The sequence below is a fragment of the Eucyclogobius newberryi genome, unplaced genomic scaffold (assembly GCF_026437365.1).
Source record: "Eucyclogobius newberryi isolate DKJ021-1_F unplaced genomic scaffold, fEucNew1.0.hap1 SCAF_2, whole genome shotgun sequence".
Lineage (NCBI taxonomy): Eukaryota > Metazoa > Chordata > Actinopteri > Gobiiformes > Gobiidae > Eucyclogobius > Eucyclogobius newberryi.
Window position 1 is genome coordinate 15,324,356 of NW_027315834.1, and position 18,798 is coordinate 15,343,153.

Genomic DNA, 18,798 nt, shown 5'->3' on the forward strand with positions numbered 1-18,798 from the left:
AATCCGAGGCCATGGTTCTCGACCGGAAAAAGGTGGCTTGCCCTCTCCAGGTGGGTGGGGTGTCCTTGCCCCAAGTGGAGGAGTTCAAGTATCTCGGGGTCTTGTTCACGAGTGAGGGAAGGATGGAGCGTGAGATCAACAGGCGGATCGGTGCAGCGGCTGCAGTGATGCAGTCGCTGCATCGGACCGTTGTGGTAAAGAAGGAGCTGAGTCGAAAGGCAAAGCTCTCTATTTACCGGTCGGTCTACGTTCCTACCCTCACCTATGGTCATGAGCTTTGGGTAGTGACCGAAAGAACAAGATCGCGGATACAAGCGGTCGAAATGAGTTTCCTCCGCCGTGTGGCTGGGCGCTCCCTTAGAGATAAGGTGAGGAGCTCGGCCACACGGGGGGAGCTCGGAGTAGAGCCGCTGCTCCTCCACGTCGAGAGGAGCCAGCTGAGGTGGCTCGGGCATCTGTTCCGGATGCCTCCTGGGCGCCTCCCTCGGGAGGTGTTTCAGGCATGTCCCACCGGGAAGAGGCCCCGGGGAAGACCCAGGACACGCTGGAGAGACTATGTCTCTCGGCTGGCCTGGGAACGCCTCGGGATCCCCCCGGAGGAGTTAGAGGAAGTGTCTGGGGAGGAGGAAGTCTGGGAGTCCCTGCTCAGACTGCTGCCCCCGCGACCCGGCCCCGGATAAAGCGGCAGAAGATGGATGGATGGATGGATGTATCTAATTAATATTTATAAAAGTTATTGTTTGTATTTGAGAGTGCACATAAGGACTCCTTATAAAGAGAAAAATAATATCGACTACATTAACAGACACTGGGCATTTTGGGCTGAATTTTGCTTTCAATGGGAGCTACATAAAGTCAATGTCAGGGATATTAATTCCAGCTCAACAACATCCTACACTTTACTGGCTTGTGTGTGCATTTATGTTTGGCATAACATTTTAGATCCATTTACTGTCTCTACCTTCCAGTAGTTCTTGTCTCTCTTCCATTTACATTTAGGCTTGTGGCAAAGTTTATAAAAAGTTATTTTTATGGGTTTCTTGGCTTTCACATTCAAATACATTCAATTTTGCAAGTGCATTTGATTATGATAATAAGTACCCGAGGTTATTTCTGTATTGTATACACATGTCCGCCGAACACCTTGTTGAAATAATGCACCAATATAATTGGGTTTAAGGTTAAAACATAAGCCTCAACTGCATCTTAATTTCTGTGAGCCTCAGGCAAAGAATTCATAGCATGTATGAAACCTGTCACTCCGCCCATAATGAATCTGGCCTGCTCAATGTCACGTTCTTATACTAATATCACCTGGACCACCTTATATGTGATTGGAGCACACATTCGATGTGGCATCATTTCAATAAGCTTCTCCAATACTAATATATTTATTTCCATCCAGTGTCGCATTCTTTTTCACCAGTTGATCTTGTATTGATGATGAGAGTGACCACTGCACAAAGCCTTCTCCAGCTTGTCCCAAACACTCTCACTGGGGTTCAGATCTGTAGATTAGTCTCTGCTTCTCCTTAAATGTTTTCTCTGCTTGATGCCAATAATTTGACCCTTCTCAAACACAGTGACATCTTTTCCATGACCACAGGATTTGTCTTTCCACATGGTCGTTTCACAAATGAGAATCTGCTCACTGCATCAGTCGGATTTAAATACTGTGTTGCAGCTGAAAGATCATCACCTGCAGCAGTTCTCCAGTAAGAGGCTCGGACCTGCTGTATGTGCTTAGTTGAATCCAAGTGGTAGCAGAGCTGAGACATATCATTTTGTGTGTAATCAAGTAAATATGTTCTTGTTCATCAACTCGTCAAGCCCAGTAAATGAGAGGATGGAGTCTAATGTAGTGCTTTTATAAATATGCAAGAAATTAGTATTGTGAATTTCTTTTGTGTTGTGTATTCAACCTGATATTATTTGGTTACTTCGAACAGTAGTGGCCTTGCAGAGCTGCACAAAATGGTTGCTTTTACCAGCCATTGGTAAATAATAGAGAATCAGATTAACCAATGTTAATGATCAAATACAACAGCGTTCTGTCATTCCCTACATGAATACTGGCTGAAACTAAAAGGTTAGTTTGTTTTTCTTCATTAGAGTGCTTGTCATGTCGTAAAAAAAAAAAATGGAAATGGAGTACAGCAAATAGGGTAGTGGCAATGTGAGATCAGAGAGGTGACCCAGTTAGGGGAAAGGAGGAAGGAGTGCGAGGAGCGAGAGGAGGAGCTGCCAGCAGCGTCACTGTTGTTGGGACACTGCTGGGCCATCTGCCGTCACTGTAATTGGGCTGGGGATTTACACCTGAGTGGCACACCTCCAGAGAGGGTTTGAGATGAAAGCAAAACACTGTATACCATTTTGTTGCATAAGAAAAGCATGTTTTGAGGGTCCATCTATCTATGGCTACGCTACGGCCATTTTGTGTAATTATTTGAAGTTGCGGATCACGATAGTGACGGGGCAGATTTTATGATGCAGACTATGCCGGATGATTACATGAAAATGATAGGCCTCGGATTGGATGTAAGGTCAATACTGCTCTTAAATTGTCTATGAGGGAAAAATAAGGTCCTCCAGATGAGACCATCTCTTTAAGAGGACCTCCAGCTGCGAGGCCTGACAAACGCTCCAGATAATACGGAAGTTGTCATCTCATGTCTGAATGAGCAAGTAGTCATTAAGTTGTAAATGTGAGCAAATTGAATATTTTGCTCCAGTGATGTGATTCCTAATGTGACCGGCATAACAGACTAATGGGTGGTTGCCTGGCTTATATTTCATGTATATCTTTCCCACACGATGGCAGGTTTTTGTGCGTTTCTTATTCAAGCTTCTGCAGATGTTTGCAAAGCTGTGTTACATTTTATTTAATTATTTGTGTCCCTTCATTCCACTTCGTTGCTCTTATTTGCTAAATTATTGTCGCATTATATATAATCTTTCAACACACAAGGTATATTTTTTGTCTCTAAACTTGATTGAAGTTTTAGTATACTGAGATCTTATACTGGAAGATCTAACCAATTTCAGATGTATCGCTATCAGCTCCTATAGATGAAATGTCCGACTGTCTGCAATAAGAACTGTATTTAGTGTAATTGTAGCCTTTCCATATCATGATTAGAGAGTAGCGTGGCGAGCTTCTAATGTCAGGTATAAGTATTACCCACTGCTCTGCACAAACAGGTCATGATCAATGCATTTCTATTGAAGATTCCACCCACTTGCACTCCACAGAGCCTCATTGTGTTACGGTTGTCCTTGCCTGTGTTGAAACGTCCCTGTCATTGAAAAGAGTAGATCTCTCTCTCGCTCTCGCCGACCGGCCCCCACGCTCACCTTGCTTGTTTCAAAAGGAGACCAAAGTGATGCTGAGAGAACATAGATGGACGTGCGTAGGAGTCCATTCAACCGAGGAGGTGGAGAGGGCTTGGCTAAACCCTGGGCTGCTTTGTTCAGTTAAGAGCCTTTATTGCTGCACCATGCACCCAGTAAAATATTATGTAATGAAAAGTTAGCGTGGATTATAGGTTGTTGGTGTTTTTAATTCATTTGTCTTCGAAGCACGTTCAGCAGCAAATATCTGCGTGTGAGACATAAAGGTCTTCTGCAAGTTTAAATCACTGGTAGCAATTTTGGAGATTTCAACAAGAAGAAGCCGCAATTCTCCAGTATTAAATTCAATATTTCGCCATAATTCAAGAGTAAAACATGGCAAACAATGTAATGCAACAATAAGATGTGATTACAAGTGTGCTTTGTGTTGCAATACTACAGCTGTTTCAAGCACTTGTTCTCTGTCATCACCGCTGCAGGAGATTCTGTTTCAGGCATGGACTTGGTTTGACCTGCCAGCTCCTGACAGATCTGATCATCTTTTTCACAACTTTTCTCAAAGCTGTCCAGTGTAATTGGCCATTACCCAGCAGTGGTTGAGTTCATGGGCTCGAGCTACTATGTTAGGTTCTTTAACTTAATTGAGCGAAGGTGTTTATTGTCCAAAGCCTCAATGATTCATGTATAAATGTATCAAAGCAAAATTACATACATCATTTATATTAAATAAGTAATTAAATAGATAAATACATAATAATAACAGACATTATCATTGCAACTTTTTGCTTGGGTGCAATGCAATGATCGCTTTATTATGAAATTATATTTTATACATAAAGAAAACACATACTGTACTGTAGAGCTCAATTTACTTGTCTGTTCCTAAGGGAGAGAGGTGTAGCGCATTTATAGTCATGATACATTGTGAGCCCCTGTTTTTGCCCCCAGGCGTATCTGAGATAATGTGGAAAAACTTCACGTGGAACAGGGCTTTAGAGAGGTGGAGGTGATGACCAGCCAGAGCAGGCGGAGGAGCTCCACATGTACGGCCTGCAGCGCCCTTCAACGTGCAGCCCACAAACACACACAGTGCAAGTGACAGATCGCTTCCTGCTTCTCACAATGAGCTGAATGTGAAAGTAAATACACCTGCCCTGTGCTTGTGTGATGGGACAGTCCGCTCTGCTTTCTAATGAGCACTAGTCAATCAATCTTACAGTTCCTTAAGTCATGATATCCTGGGTTTCTTGTAGAAGAAATAAGCAATTTGAAATATGCTTTTATTAGTGTAAGCAGTGAGTCTCTGTTTTTGGCCAATTCTTCTTGGAGCCCGGCTGATGTTTACTCGGGCAGCTCCAGCAGCTGCTCTCGCTCTGCGTCAGTTCAGTCATCTGACAAAACCAGAGCTGTGCCTTTTGACATGCATCTGTCTCAGCAGCAGAACAAACTAACCTCCTCCTCTGTCTCCAGCAGCTGCCTGGCTGAACCCATCGGCAACATGAACGAGAGTCGAAGGGAAGCACTGGCGGCGCCTGCCACCACCGCCTCATCTGTCGCCGCCGGCTCCAACAGCACCAGCTCTGCCGGACCCGGGACAGGTGAGACGGACGAGGCCTTTTCCAAGATCAAGGACAAGTTCATGAATGAACTCAACAAAATCCCATGTAAGTGTGGTTACCTTTTGCCCATTTAGCAATATGCTTTGAATAACCTCTGAAAAAACACTAAACACTGAAACTTAAATCGTGTTTTGCTGGATAGAGCTCAACTATATTTGAACTTCAGTAAGAGTTTAAATAGAGCGTATCTTTTTTTTCCCACAGAGATCATCCCTGTGAATTCTAACAATAGCCAAATATATTCACTGTCTGCTACTGTTGTTGTGATGACTCATGAGCATGCTGATGCACATTAAAGGAATACATTCTTCCATCACTAGTTTAATCTCCAACTTTAGTTGTAAAATACAACCTTCGTAAAAGTCCCCTCAGTTTTAACCAATATCATACGGATATAAACAGCTTGGTTTCAGTCTAAATAGAGCTGGTTCTATAAATGGTTGTTGAATATGCACTGCACTGGATTACTTCATAATAACTCCTAACAATACTACACTTGCAGAGCCTGGTTAATGTTTGCACCTAACACCTGCAGGCATAGTAATAATAATCATAATTGTTAGCTATAGAGAGCAATGACTTTGTGAAATTGTGTGGGTGTGTGAGGCTCCTCTTTCAAGTGCAATTCAAGTCAATTCTTTTGAGCCAAATAATTCCCAAAGATTATAGAGTCCTAAATTGGTGTTTTCTCACCTCATCCTTTTCATCAAAAGAAGCCAATTTGCCAATCTGCCCAGTGCTGTCAGACTGATGATGAATGCCCAAGACTTGTTTACGCTGTGAAAATATCGATAGTGTCTGGAGAATGTCAGCAAGCAGATTTAACGACAAATATGCGAGTGGAAGAGCAGGATACACACTCCACAGTCACCGATACTGCAGGAGGTCTGCGTTAGACTGAGACTCAGTTAAACCCTGACGGCTGTGGCTCTGCTCAGATGGAGATGTAACATTTGCCAGACTGACTTCTCTGTGTGCTGTCCATCAGGATCTGCACGAAACATCTCTGAGCTCCAGAGATTAGCCCCAAACCCGGCCTTCTGGACACAAATGAAAAAGTGTCACTGCATCCTGGGTCAAACTTTTCAAACACTTTTGAGTTTGTTTTGCAAGATGCACTTTAAAAATGATCATGTTGCACCACAGTGAATGTCAATCACTGCATTGGTATTCATTATATAGTACTTTCCATTTATTTATTATAAGCATTTATCAATTTCTAGCTGAAGTTTAAAAAAAAATCTCCTGAATTAAACTTTGAAACTCAGACACCATATCCAGGCTCAGTAATCGCTCGCCACCAAACAGTGGCTTCTCACTAACACTGAAGTTGCCTTCAGGGAAAGCAGTGTATTGACTTTTTTAGTCAGTTTCCAAACACTCTAGGCTTCACTTCCTAATGATAATTAGTCTTTGAACAGCGAGGCTGTGTGATCCGTGACTGCTGCCTCCAACAGCCATTACTCCCAACACAGACAAGCCATTGACATTTTAGGGCAATTAATCATGTAAATTATGCTTTACTTTCTGATTTTGCTTTGCTAACTTTGCATAGGGACAAAATTGCATTAAGAAATCAGTGACTTTCATTTTTATCAGTGAAACATATCATTTTCTGTTGTAAATGTGTGCGCATTCCCGACTTGTGACTCAATCAGCAGCCAGCCAGTTTCTTGGAGGGGATTAGTGTGGTGGGTGAGCAGAGCTGTTTGTCACGGTCTGCCTGCTGTTCTGGCTACAGGCCCCTGCCCAATGATGTGCCCTTTATTTACACAAACACGCCTGTCATGAGACGCCATCAGGGCCTGGTGCAACTGAAGCCACTTCAGATCACTTTCAACAAATCCCGACTTTATCCACACGGTTTTAAATAAAATCATCAGCTAAAATAAAACAAGCTAAAACAAGGACTTGCACTACTATTGACTTCGTCTCCAATATGTCTAAGGTGTAGATATGACAATCCAATTGAATGTAATTTTATTTGATCTGATTAAGAGCACAGTTATACATTCAAACATAAATAAGATGTGATGGTCCCATCCAGAGTGTGGGGTGCATTGTTTTTGTACATAACTAGATATGTCAAGGATAATTGACCAACAGTGTCTTGTCATATTGGATTATGTCAGCTTCTGCAAGTGGATATTGTGCAGATGCAATATTACACATTCTCTGGCCAGTTAATGCAACTGTCCAGACCCATCTTCATCATGGCTGCAGCTCTTGCTCTAGAACAATGTGAATAAGAACTGTACATTTTCTTGTTCAAGGTAAAGCAGCTACCAATTGAGCCATACATCCAATGAATGCCTCAGTGCATTTATAATATTTATCAATGGTTTTGTTACAGCCCCTACTAAAAACTAAAGCTAACAAACATGTTGCTTTGTGCTGAGGTAACTGTTCCCTGGCATTCTGAGACAGCTCAAATGTGCTGAGCTTCAGGGAGAAGACTTCAGAGACCAAATCACTCAGCTCCTCTGACAAGTCCAGTCTTAGCTTTATCTCAGCCCTGAATATACTGCACATGTCACACCAAACCTTAGGCTTTCTCTGAGAAGGACTCATAGTTCAATGCAAATCAATAATACTAGTTTGCTGAAATGTGTGACTGTGTACACATTTTAGTTGTATGGAGCTAAAACAGACTTATTTAACTTTCATTTTCAAAATGAGCTGTCATTTATTTTCACTATTGTGACTCGTGTCACAACCACTTTATCAAGAGTGGAACCTTAAGCATTTTTTTCAATCGTTTTTTTTTAAATACAGAAAACTTGCTGAACCCTCATACATTCACGTCACCCACAGTGTTGCAAATGTCAGTACATTTTCCTACGCCCCATGCCTTTTTCTATGGCGAAGCAGAAAAGTGGAGTCAGATGAAGTCTTTGTGGATGCACAGTGCAGTCATTAGAGGAGCCTCATTTGTCCCACCGTGACACACAGTGGAACCACGGTTACAGGGTGGAAGTTGAACAGCCCAAACCGGCAGAAACTCCCTCTCACTCACTCCTCACTTTGTCGCTCAGTTTCTCTCCAGAGGAAAGACACGCACACAATGTGGTTAATTACAGGATGCTTTTATTGCTTTCTGGGAATCAGGTTGCTTTAATTAAGCAATACAGGGGAGCATTGGACTAACAGGGAATAGACTTTTGACTGTAACAAAAACAAGTATTTGTTCAGTTATTCAAATATGTTTTAACTGTAATATAAGTAAGAACAAAAATCAGCAGTTTTAACATCACAAACATTTCTTTAGGTTTAGGGTCTGAAACGCTATTTGTTATTGTTTGTTGTTCCACAAAATGGCATAAAACTCCTCGGAGACGCATGTAATTGAATAAGGAAGAGATAGAGAAGCTTATAATACCATTCTGTGGAAGAGAGGCAATATTATTGCCATTTCAGGTGATGGATCCTCCACCAGAAATGTACAAAGTGCGCCATTATTTTATACTAACAGTACTGACAGCACATTATGTCTGCCTCCTCTGTGATAACTCTTTTTGTGTGTCAAGATAAGATAATCCTTTATTGTCCCACATGGGGAAATTTCATGAAAGGTGTTATCAATCGTGAGATAGCATCATATTTTTATATTCTCATGCATTATGTGTATGATCAAGTATAAATTAAATTAAGTATAAGTTGGCAGTAATATCTAAAGTCCATAGTTTCTTGCAAAATAAAATTCTTCCTGTGTGGCTCATTGGACCCAGTCTCTCCAGTGTCACGTCCATTACCACACGGCTCTGAGGCCAAAGCGGTAGATTCCAAAGTTATTTTAGAGCATCACTTACTGTTCTTGGGCAAGGAGGAGAGTGCTTATTGATTTGGTCAACAGAGAATTGATTTTTCTTGTCTGCTTCTCCCTCTGGACCGCTGAACCGGGACCAGATCTGCTGAAACCTGCTGAAACCTGCTGAGCATTGTCACGACTAGACTGTAGGCTCTAATATCTTTTTTGATGAGTCTTTTTGAGTTTTTGATCAAGTCTTGAAAGTGTTTCTCGGGTTATCTTATATACTGCTGGTATTATTTTCACTTATACAAATACATGTCATATGTGTGTATTTGATGGACAAAAATCAGATGCATTTTATATAGTTATTTACAAAGGGCTGTTTCTCATGCCATCGCTTGTTATTTGGCGCAAATATTTTAAATAATCTTAATAAATGTGTTATGTTACAAATTCTATTTTGTTTTTCTAAAATTATTAGTTTTAAAAAATACATTTTAAATAACTGTTAATACACTATTAATTATCACAATAATATGGTGTTACATTTTGTGAAATTGCCACCCACAAAAGTGTCTCAGAGCCTGGGTGCTGCTGGGTATTTTTTGTTTTTAAAGGCAAGAGAAAATGCCTGGATCTGTTACTTCCACTAAATTGAGTGAAGCAGCTTTGTGAAGTCCCGTCTTGAGTTAGTGAGAACAAATCGTTAAGGCTCTGACACCTCATGATAGTCCAAACCAGGGGGTCGATGCAGAGAAACTCTGCTTTTCTGCTCCTGTCTCACATCTACAATCACAAAGTTCATCTGCTTTGACCCCTCTCCTCTCAACTTGTTATTTTTCTCTTTTCAGGGTGCATCATTGTTTCATTTACACCCAAAGTTTCATTTCAAATCTCTTTCTCTTTCTGTCTCCAGTGCCATCTTGGGCCATTGTCTCCATTGCATTTGTGGCCATCATCCTGGTGCTAGCCTGCTGCTTCTGCATCTGCAAAAAGTGGATATTCAAGAAGAAAAACAAAAAGAAGGGCAAAGACAAGGGCAAAAACGCTATCAACATGAAGGACGTCGTTGATGGAACCAAAACCGAGGTAAAAACGTTCAAATGTTGTGTTTACAAGCCATTTCTGTGCTACTTTACTCAGATTTAAAGATAGTCATTCATTTTAAGTTTGTTTGATTTTTTTTTCTTGCATGCAATAAGTTGGAAATGTGTATGTATATCACTTTTATTTATATATTTATTAACATTATTTCAAATTGGGCAACAGCTTTAAATGTCTGTGTACTATTTCATCTAAGTTTAAGTTTATTGTTGACAGATTAGAGTGAAACAAGCGTCCAGTTTAATTTCAGATATGTAGGAGAGAGTCATGTAGCAACTTAGATTATCTTAAACAGTATTTCACTTTGTCTTCTGAATTTGGGTTCCTGTGAGTGTTTCCTTGTTCAAATAAGGACCTGCTCACTTCTTGAAGAGTGTGAGTAATTAAATGGTTTTCACCCCGAGAAAAGACTTCCCAAAGCAGTGAGCAAAGACTGCAAAACTGAAATTATGCCTGGATCGTCTTAACTTTTCATTATTTTGATTTGTAGGTAGATACTTTACCCAAAACACTTTGAGGTTGATGGGAATTCCTTAAATGCCACACATATTAAATAGTATGTACTGTATCCTAGACTCAAAGTGCATAGTCAATAAGCATGGCACAGTTAGATTACACTGTATCAACATTCAATTTCAAGTTTAATTTCTGTTTCATCTATAAACGGGACAAACGGGTTCAAGTAAAACCACAAAGACCAAAGGTGTGGGGTGTTGTCGTCCTTCATACAAGACAAATAATAATTGCAAATGTTATAATATCTGCACATGATTATTTTTAAACCCTCTAGTGCAGGGGTGGGCAAACTGTGGCCCGCGGGCCACTAGTTGCCCGTTTGTCTTTATAATCCGGCCCGCCAAACATGCCAAGTAATATTTAAGTATATATATATTATTATTATTTTTTGCCTTTAGGCATCTGTCTGCACTTGTATCCTGAATAAATATGATGTTAAATGAATAAAATAATATATTCAATAGCCTATATTTGACAGAAAGTTATATTTTATTTTATATAAATTTTTTTTTTTTTTTTTTTTTTCACACCAATGATCGTGGGCCGGCCCGCCGCTACTTGCCTGGATTCGAATATGGCCCTCGGAGGGAAATAATTGCTCACCCCTGCTCTAGTGTGTCCTTGACCGAAGATAATTTACCAATCCTGATGCTCTGATTTATTATAAACACATTACAGTAGAGAGTTGGTCAGGGTTTTGGAGAAGCCCAAAACACTGTGCAGATAATAAATAGCATTGTTGGGTGTAGATTTTAAGTCAAGTAATTTCTCGTGGTGAGCCAGAAATGTGTGTTAACTTGCGTGTGGTTGTTTTAATTTGTTTTTCTTCCTTCTATGTCCTCCTTATCTGTGTTGTGTCTGATGACTGTTCGGGATGGTCACTGGCGGTAGGTTCCCAATTGCTGTTGGATCTTCTTAAGCCTGCTGCTCTGATGTTTCAAATAGGCTCTTGACAACAACTTACTCCCATAGAAGCTAATATATGTAACTATGCATACAGTACATGTATCTCTGCTGTATATATGTGCATACTAACTGCATATGCACATATATACGTATGGAAGAAAACACTGGGTCCGCACTGACAAAGTTGAACCACACTGATTTTATCCCAGGCAAAAGTCTCTTGCCTTTTGAATGTTAGATTTGCACATCAAACACGTGGCAGGAGGCAAACGTGGAATGATTGAGAGGCTCTACAGGGAAATGTCCTTTTGAAATTAGAGATGAAAAGGAAGCTTCTGACTAAAGTCGAAGTGTGCAGTTGCATCTGTCAATTCGGGTGAAATCAGTCCCACCTTTTTTTCACTCAAAAGTGAAGTGATTCTTAAAAACATTTGCACTTTTCTCAATCATTTTACTTGCGTCAGATTTTTCACTGCAAATGAGACCAACTTTTGAATCATTTCCAAAAGGAGGAGACTATATGGCTCAGTGGAAACTTTGAAGGAATCAGTGATGTTCAGCTTTTTGCTTTCACATTAGCAATCTTACAAACAAATAGGAGCAGGCCCGGAAGAACATTACAACCCCTTATTACCAACACCTCCCACCCACCGCTGGCATGATGCTTCTTAGCTTCCATCTACATAGAGGGTTACATAAGCTTAAGGCTATGATGACAATGCGACTGTGCCTGAAGGCATCCTTTAACTCAGGAATGGGGATTCACAAACAAGCACCAGTTTGTATGACAGAGAATGCTCTGCATGCATGAAAAAGAGATATCTTGAAAAGGCAACTTTTGATGCTGAATGAATGTCTTTGACAACTAGTGCCTCTTCTATCGCATGTTGTACTATACTGTCCTTGACATCCTCCTCACCAACCCCAGCCTCTTTCCCCTTCACCTGCTACCACTCCCCTCACACCCCTGCCAGGCTAAGGACACTCACGGCTCACTCTTAATACTCTTCTCAGTAACCAAAGGTCTTCTTCTCAAATAACAAGGATTGTGGTCTCTTCCAGATGTCTCCATCTTTCTCTGCCCCACACTACGTCTGACAGTACATTTCTTACCCCTCCCCTTCCTTTTCCAATGCCTGCTCTTAACTGTCATCTCTGAAACTATTATATGATCTTTTCTCCTTTTAACTGAAACACTCAGACTGTTAGGACATCAGGGGACCAGGCCCTGGGCTTTTTATGCATCACAGAGCATGTCCTGGTGTTAACTGGTGTTTTAGTGCTTGCATCCCCACGTTCCCTTATCTATCATAAAACAAGTGGCAGCTTTTACAGGAGTAGGTCCACAGGCAGGACCTGGGCGGGGAGCGGCTGGCAGGGCGCTAGCCCGGGCGGCAAACAGGCGACACTGACTATTGGTGGGTGTCTCCTTCAGGCCTTGAAGGATGAAGAAGATGCTGAAACAGGGTTGACTGAAACGGAGCAGCAAGAAGCTGAGCCTAAGGAGGACCAGAAACTGGGCAAATTACAATACTCCCTGGATTACAATTTCACAGAGAACTCGGTAAGACTCGGTTCTCCAGATTGTATTGTCTGTGTGTGGTTGTTTTGAAAGCCCTTCCTGTGTAAGTATGGTCACACCCAGACTCTGAGGTGGTCCAACTTATCATTCCATCCAGAATAAAACTGATCCAAAATTATGTATAGTCCTTCACGACATCACCACTCAAACACGATCTGTGCACTGTAGTGTGTTGTACTATGCTGTTGGTCTAGTGCATTTACCACTCAGCCTATACTATAGGGATTTCTGCTGTAAATTGTTTGTCTCTTTCTGCTTGAGTTAAAAAAGGCCCCTCTAGATATCCATCTGCTTTATTTTCCACTCAATGAGTCTAAGATGCTGGGAGAAGAAGAACATCAACTTGTGGGCTCCAGATGTTGTGTGACAGATAATAGACACGCTGCGTGAACAGCACTACTCCTCTGTGGGCTGGATAACTCCACATTATAAACATAAGGGAAGTGGCAGTTGGGGATTAGACACTGGCACTCAGCGCTGCACTTTTAGCCCAGCTTTATTTCAGGACAAATCTAGTAAGGTTTTTCAATATCGTATACTTGGCACTATTTTTGCTAGAGTTTGTTTGTTTGTTTGTTTGTTTGTTTATTTAAATGGATCCCATTAGCTGAAAGCAGTGCAATCAGCTAGTCTTCCTGGGTCCATTACAATTAAAAACAGATTAAATTTCAAGTACAATAAAATGCTTTTCAATCATTCCATTTCATTATATTTCATTACTGTAATAATTTAACAGTTCTTTGCAAATTATGTTAAATTTTAGTCTATAATAGTGCACACTACAATTTTAAACATGACTACCATGACTCTTTCAGTTAATTTTAAATGATTGCTTATTTTTGAGTTGACAGATTTGAATAGGAAAGCAGTTCATAAAGTTGGATTTGGGATTTGGTGAGATGACCATTGGCTGCAGTTCTAATGTTATGCCTTTGAATGGAATCACAGTAGATTATATTATATACAAAATAATCTATATATACAAATAGACAAAGCAGGCTTTTTAAGGTCATTGTGCTGTATATCAAGCTGCCTAATGTAACTTCTAAATTAAGCCACGACAGATTGTAATACATCAGTTCTCTGCTTGTTCTAATCGAGCAACCAAGAACAAGTCTTGCTGCTTTATTTTCAGCTATTCTTATTTTTGCTAGATCTTTTTGAGATGCAGAAGACCACACTTCAGAACAATAAGAAAAGTGACATAATGTTAAAGACTTTGTCACGTTTGACATAATGACATAGTTACAGCAATGCTACGACCCATTTTGTTATCAATAGTGTTTATGTGATCGGTCCAAGACAGACTACTCTCCATGACCAGATCCAACAGTTTAGCTCTGACTATTTGTTGTTTACTCTCCCAGCAATGTTTAATTTTAATACAGATCCTTGTGCCAAATTTTGTTTTGAGCCTATCATCATGCCTTTAGTTTTTTATATTAAGAACAAGCTTGTTTCCTTTAACCCCTTCATACAGCAGGTCAAACTCTCTAGACAAAATTATTGTATGAATTTGCAGCTTAATAAACAGTCGAGTCGCCTGCATAAATTAACATTGACTCTTTTTTCCACAATTAAAGAAAAAACATTAATAAAGACAGAGAACAAAAGAGGTCCTAAATAGGTTCCTTGTGGAAGTTTGCATTCTAAACTGTTGCTGTCAGATTAATAACCATTGCATTGTAGAAAACTCTGAGTTCTGTAACTTAGCATTAGTGCTACAACAGAAGTGGTAAAACCGTAGCTTCTCAGTTTCTCTATTATTATTCTGATGATCTATTACATTGAAAGCAGCGCTAAAGTCCAACATCACCACACTGACTTATGAAGAATTGTCCATACTTTAGTTCATACTTTATGAAAGATAGCATTTTTGTAAATGTGGAGAATGCACGATAAAACTTGTATAACATATTTCTTAACATTGGAACAATTGCATTCTTATACTGGGTTAGGGTTAGTTGCATGTGGTGAAAATAGGCTCCATGCTGGTGCTGCTGATAATGAATGGCTGACAGCTTTTACACACGTTTTTGACGTTAAAGATTGCCTCACTCTGTCTTTCATTACTAATAAACATGCACAAAGATACAATATATTAGCAAATCCAGTAGCATTGAGCCTTAGGAATAATGACGTGACTGCTTGGCTGTGTGTTTGAGACAAGTGGAGAAGCTGCAGATCAAAGTAATGACACTGAGGTCTGTGGATGAAGCCTCTGGTGTTGATGACACTGGCTTTAAACACTAATGAGACTTTGGGTTTGTAAAAGACCCGAATCACTCAGAGAGCACTGACTCGGCGAGATCAGGCAAATACACAGCAAATGAAGCACAAAAAGAGCTCTTAGCACAGCGGGGAGGGAATTATAATGCCATTCCTACTTTCAACATCATTACCATATTCATTGCTTTCTTTGCCAGTCAAGAGCAGGCCATTTGTATTGTGTCCAGGCAGAATATATGAATTTCAGAGTCATTATGATGTAATGAATTTTAACACGTTCTCACCGATATACAGAGGTGGGAAGAATGCTTGTATTTATTTACAGAATGCTGAATACCTGCATTAAAATGTAGAATGTAATGTATTCCGTTACTTAGAGTTCTGTATTCTGAATACTTAGAATACATTCACAATGAGTTGCATCATATTATAGCGTGAAAACATAACATAAGAATAAAATAACTATTTGTCTTTGTCTCATTGTTTGGTATTCATAAAATAAGAAAACATTTATCCCAATTTAGAGAAGAAAAAAATGCACATGTACTCACTATATACTAATGAATTTAGTATGTTTCAAATCCTACATTTTATGATCTAATACTGCATTGTATTCATCTGATTTTAGAAAAGTGTCAATGAATGCCACCAATAGAAAGAGTAACTGTACCTGAATATTTATGGTCAAAATGTGTATTCTGAATATGTATTTTTGGTACATGTATGTAGTTACTTCCCAATACTGGCAATATATTCCAAAATCTACAGACATGTGTACTCCTCGTCTGCCACCTGCTTTTCTACCTGGAATGTTCCTCCGTAGCATTACATTCATCCACCTGGTATGTTATTTTGTTTTATTCCTATTCTCATGTTAATGCATATATTTTTAGCAAAGGAAAAGTTAAATAAATGCAAGATAGATATGTTCACGTCGTACAGTGGAACATTCTAGGCAATGCAAATGACATATCTAGCAGGTGATGGTAACAGTTACACACCTTTTAAAGCAACAGGAAAACAAAAACCCAAAAGCAGTTATTTTTGGTTTATCTGAGTGACTCAATGGGAAAATGAGCAAATTAAAGACATTACCTGGTTAATGAGGTTTTAATTGCTCATTCAAGTATTCACGGAAGCAAAATAACATTGTATTAGTGCTCTGCGTGAAGCACATAAATTTGGAGTTTTAGTCACACAAAATCACCCACTTTAGAAATTAGATTGCAGTTTGTTTGTTTGTTTGTTTGTTTGCTTATTTTGGAGTTGTCCAAAAAATAACCCTCATAAACTGTAAGAAGTGCTTTGGTGCGAGGACATGTGAGGTGAGTTTTATTTTCTATACATTTATCTCTGAAAAGATGACAGTTCTAATAGTGGTGTGTCATGTGTTTGATATGCGTCCTATATAGCAGACGGCTGTAAGATGCATTTAGGGTGCAATTACGTTGAGCCTGTTCTAGTTATTGAATTCATGACAGGAACTCATTGTCGAGTGTTTGCAGTGGTCATGTCAGGGAAACGATGCATAATCTGGAGAGTAGTTAATTATTCTATGATGCACCATCTGTTCCTCAATGCATTTTCTTGAGTGTCTCATAACTGATTACCATCTTTGAAACATTGTGTGTGTCAATGTAATCAATACACAATTCACTGCCATTAAGTACTACTTTGTGACGTAAAACCGTATGGTAATCACTGCACACATAACATACAGGAGGATATTTATTTATTTATGTTATTATTGACTCCACAATGATGCTTGTTTGAAGTGCAGATGACAGGTTTAGAACTACATGATTTATATTTACAATTTTACAAAAAGGAAATCGTCCAATTTTTCCCAGTTTGACCATTTTTGTAAAGTTCATAATATTTCTTATTGGTTGGACATGGGCAGCAGATGTGGTAGAGGTAATTCCAAGTCTGTTACCTAGCAACCATTACTGTATACAAGGGACAAAATCCACATTAGTTATGATTTTACCTGGCAACACCTTTATTTAGTTGAATTGCTGTTTAAATTGTCAGAAAAATGTGTCCGTTGCGTGTAAATTGTCTCTGCATTTTCCATGTAACGTCGCTTATTGACAACTTAAACAGGGGTGTTCTGTTTTAGCACTCAGCTCCACTTCCTGTCATTTTACTCTTTTATTTTTCAAATTTTCTTCACCAAATGCAACTCCACTGACGCAAATCTATGAGAAATATTCACCACGGGAACTATCCTACCAAACAAAGTAATAATACAAAAAGCCTGAGAACCTGTCATTTGCACTTTAGGAGACAGAAAGCTCCATTTGTTCCGGTAGAAAAAAGTCTGGTCCAGTGATATTTCTCTCACTTACATTGCATCGTCCACTCCGTTTCGTACCCTGGTATGGGAGTGCCCTGATGGCCGCCTGACAACTGTACAGCTTCATGGCTCAGTGCCCTGGTCAGCCTCCAGATTGCTGCTTGATGGCGGCTGATAGGAAGTTGATTGACTGACTAGCTGGGCCTTCTGAGAGCTCCTAAGTGGATGCTCTGACTGGCAGCTCAATCAGCCTCACAGCCTCCCCATTGCGGTTATCAATTATCAGCCTCAGGTAAAGAGAAACGTCTCGCATTGCAGAGCTGACACGTCCTGACCTTTGCTAACTCTGTGGCCACTGGCAGCCCAGCAGATATGACCTTCTCATTGTGGCACCACATCTCTGTCCACTGACACCAACTCATCCTCACTTCCCTCCAGAAATAATAACGACCTCCACCTTAACAAGCTGGTGCCCCTGCAGTTTTTATCGGCCTATACTGTATGTGTCGTTTGTGTGCACCACGGTCTCTATTGAACCGTTATCTTTCTTCCTCAGCTCATTGTGGGGATTATTCAGGCGGCAGAGCTGCCTGCTATGGACATGGGCGGCACCTCTGACCCATATGTAAAGGTCTACCTGCTGCCCGACAAGAAGAAGAAGTTTGAGACCAAGGTCCACAGAAAGACCCTCAATCCTGTTTTCAATGAACAGTTTACATTTAAGGTAAATACCTCACATAAACCAATTTCTTGAAGCTGCATAACCTGATTATCAAATTGTGAAAGGAGGGGGCATGTATTTAAATATGTCTAACTGGTTCCTAACTTTTAAAACCCTTTCTGTATATCACCAAAATTAACATGTACGAATATTGTTTGTTCACTGCTTTTTTCGGACGGCCAAACCCTGCGCCGCTTCTGGCTCTTCCTTCCAGGGTTGTGGTCCAATTTTGTTCCAACGAGCTGCTTTTACAATATACTCTATGAGGGAAAGACATCAAATTAATTAAAATGCAAGAATAAAGTTGAGTACCCCAGCTTGAAAAGTGTTTTTTGAAGAACCATGATTATTTCTATTTAAAAAAAATCTAGGTCACGCTTTTATTAATTATTATTATTCTATTTATTTGTATTTTAAATCAAATTTACTGTGAGCCAGACTTATCCGTGATATTGTGTCTATGAATACTACGTAAACTCTAACATATACTCTTATTCTAATTAGTATATTCTATTTACGCCATCTCTTAGGTTCCTTACGTAGAGCTGGGCGGAAAGACGCTTATACTGACAGTGTATGACTTCGACCGCTTCTCCAAACACGACGCCATTGGTGACATCAAGGTGCCCATGAACAAGGTGGACTTCAGTCACATAACGGAAGAGTGGCGGGATCTGCAGAGCGCCGAGAAGGAGGAGGTATGGCCCAGAGCGGCGGCAC

General features: G+C 40.1%; 1 protein-coding gene across 9 annotated transcripts in view; it reads left to right on the forward strand.

Moving 5' to 3' along the window:
• syt1a (synaptotagmin Ia) overlaps window positions 1-18,798 on the forward strand; it is a 108,502-nt gene that overhangs the window by 77,059 nt on the left and 12,645 nt on the right. For 2 of the 9 annotated variants that reach the window (XM_072453674.1, XM_072453671.1), the window contains 5 exons: window positions 4,822-5,015; window positions 9,638-9,810; window positions 12,683-12,811; window positions 17,914-18,081; window positions 18,609-18,776. In XM_072453674.1, coding sequence (XP_072309775.1) covers window positions 4,850-5,015; window positions 9,638-9,810; window positions 12,683-12,811; window positions 17,914-18,081; window positions 18,609-18,776 — 804 coding nt within the window. In that variant the 5' untranslated portion in view covers window positions 4,822-4,849. Of the gene's footprint in view, window positions 1-4,821; window positions 5,016-9,637; window positions 9,811-11,083; window positions 11,229-12,682; window positions 12,812-17,913; window positions 18,082-18,608; window positions 18,777-18,798 lie in introns of those variants that run through there. The other 7 variants (XM_072453675.1, XM_072453672.1, XM_072453678.1 and 4 more) reach the window with 6 other exon arrangements.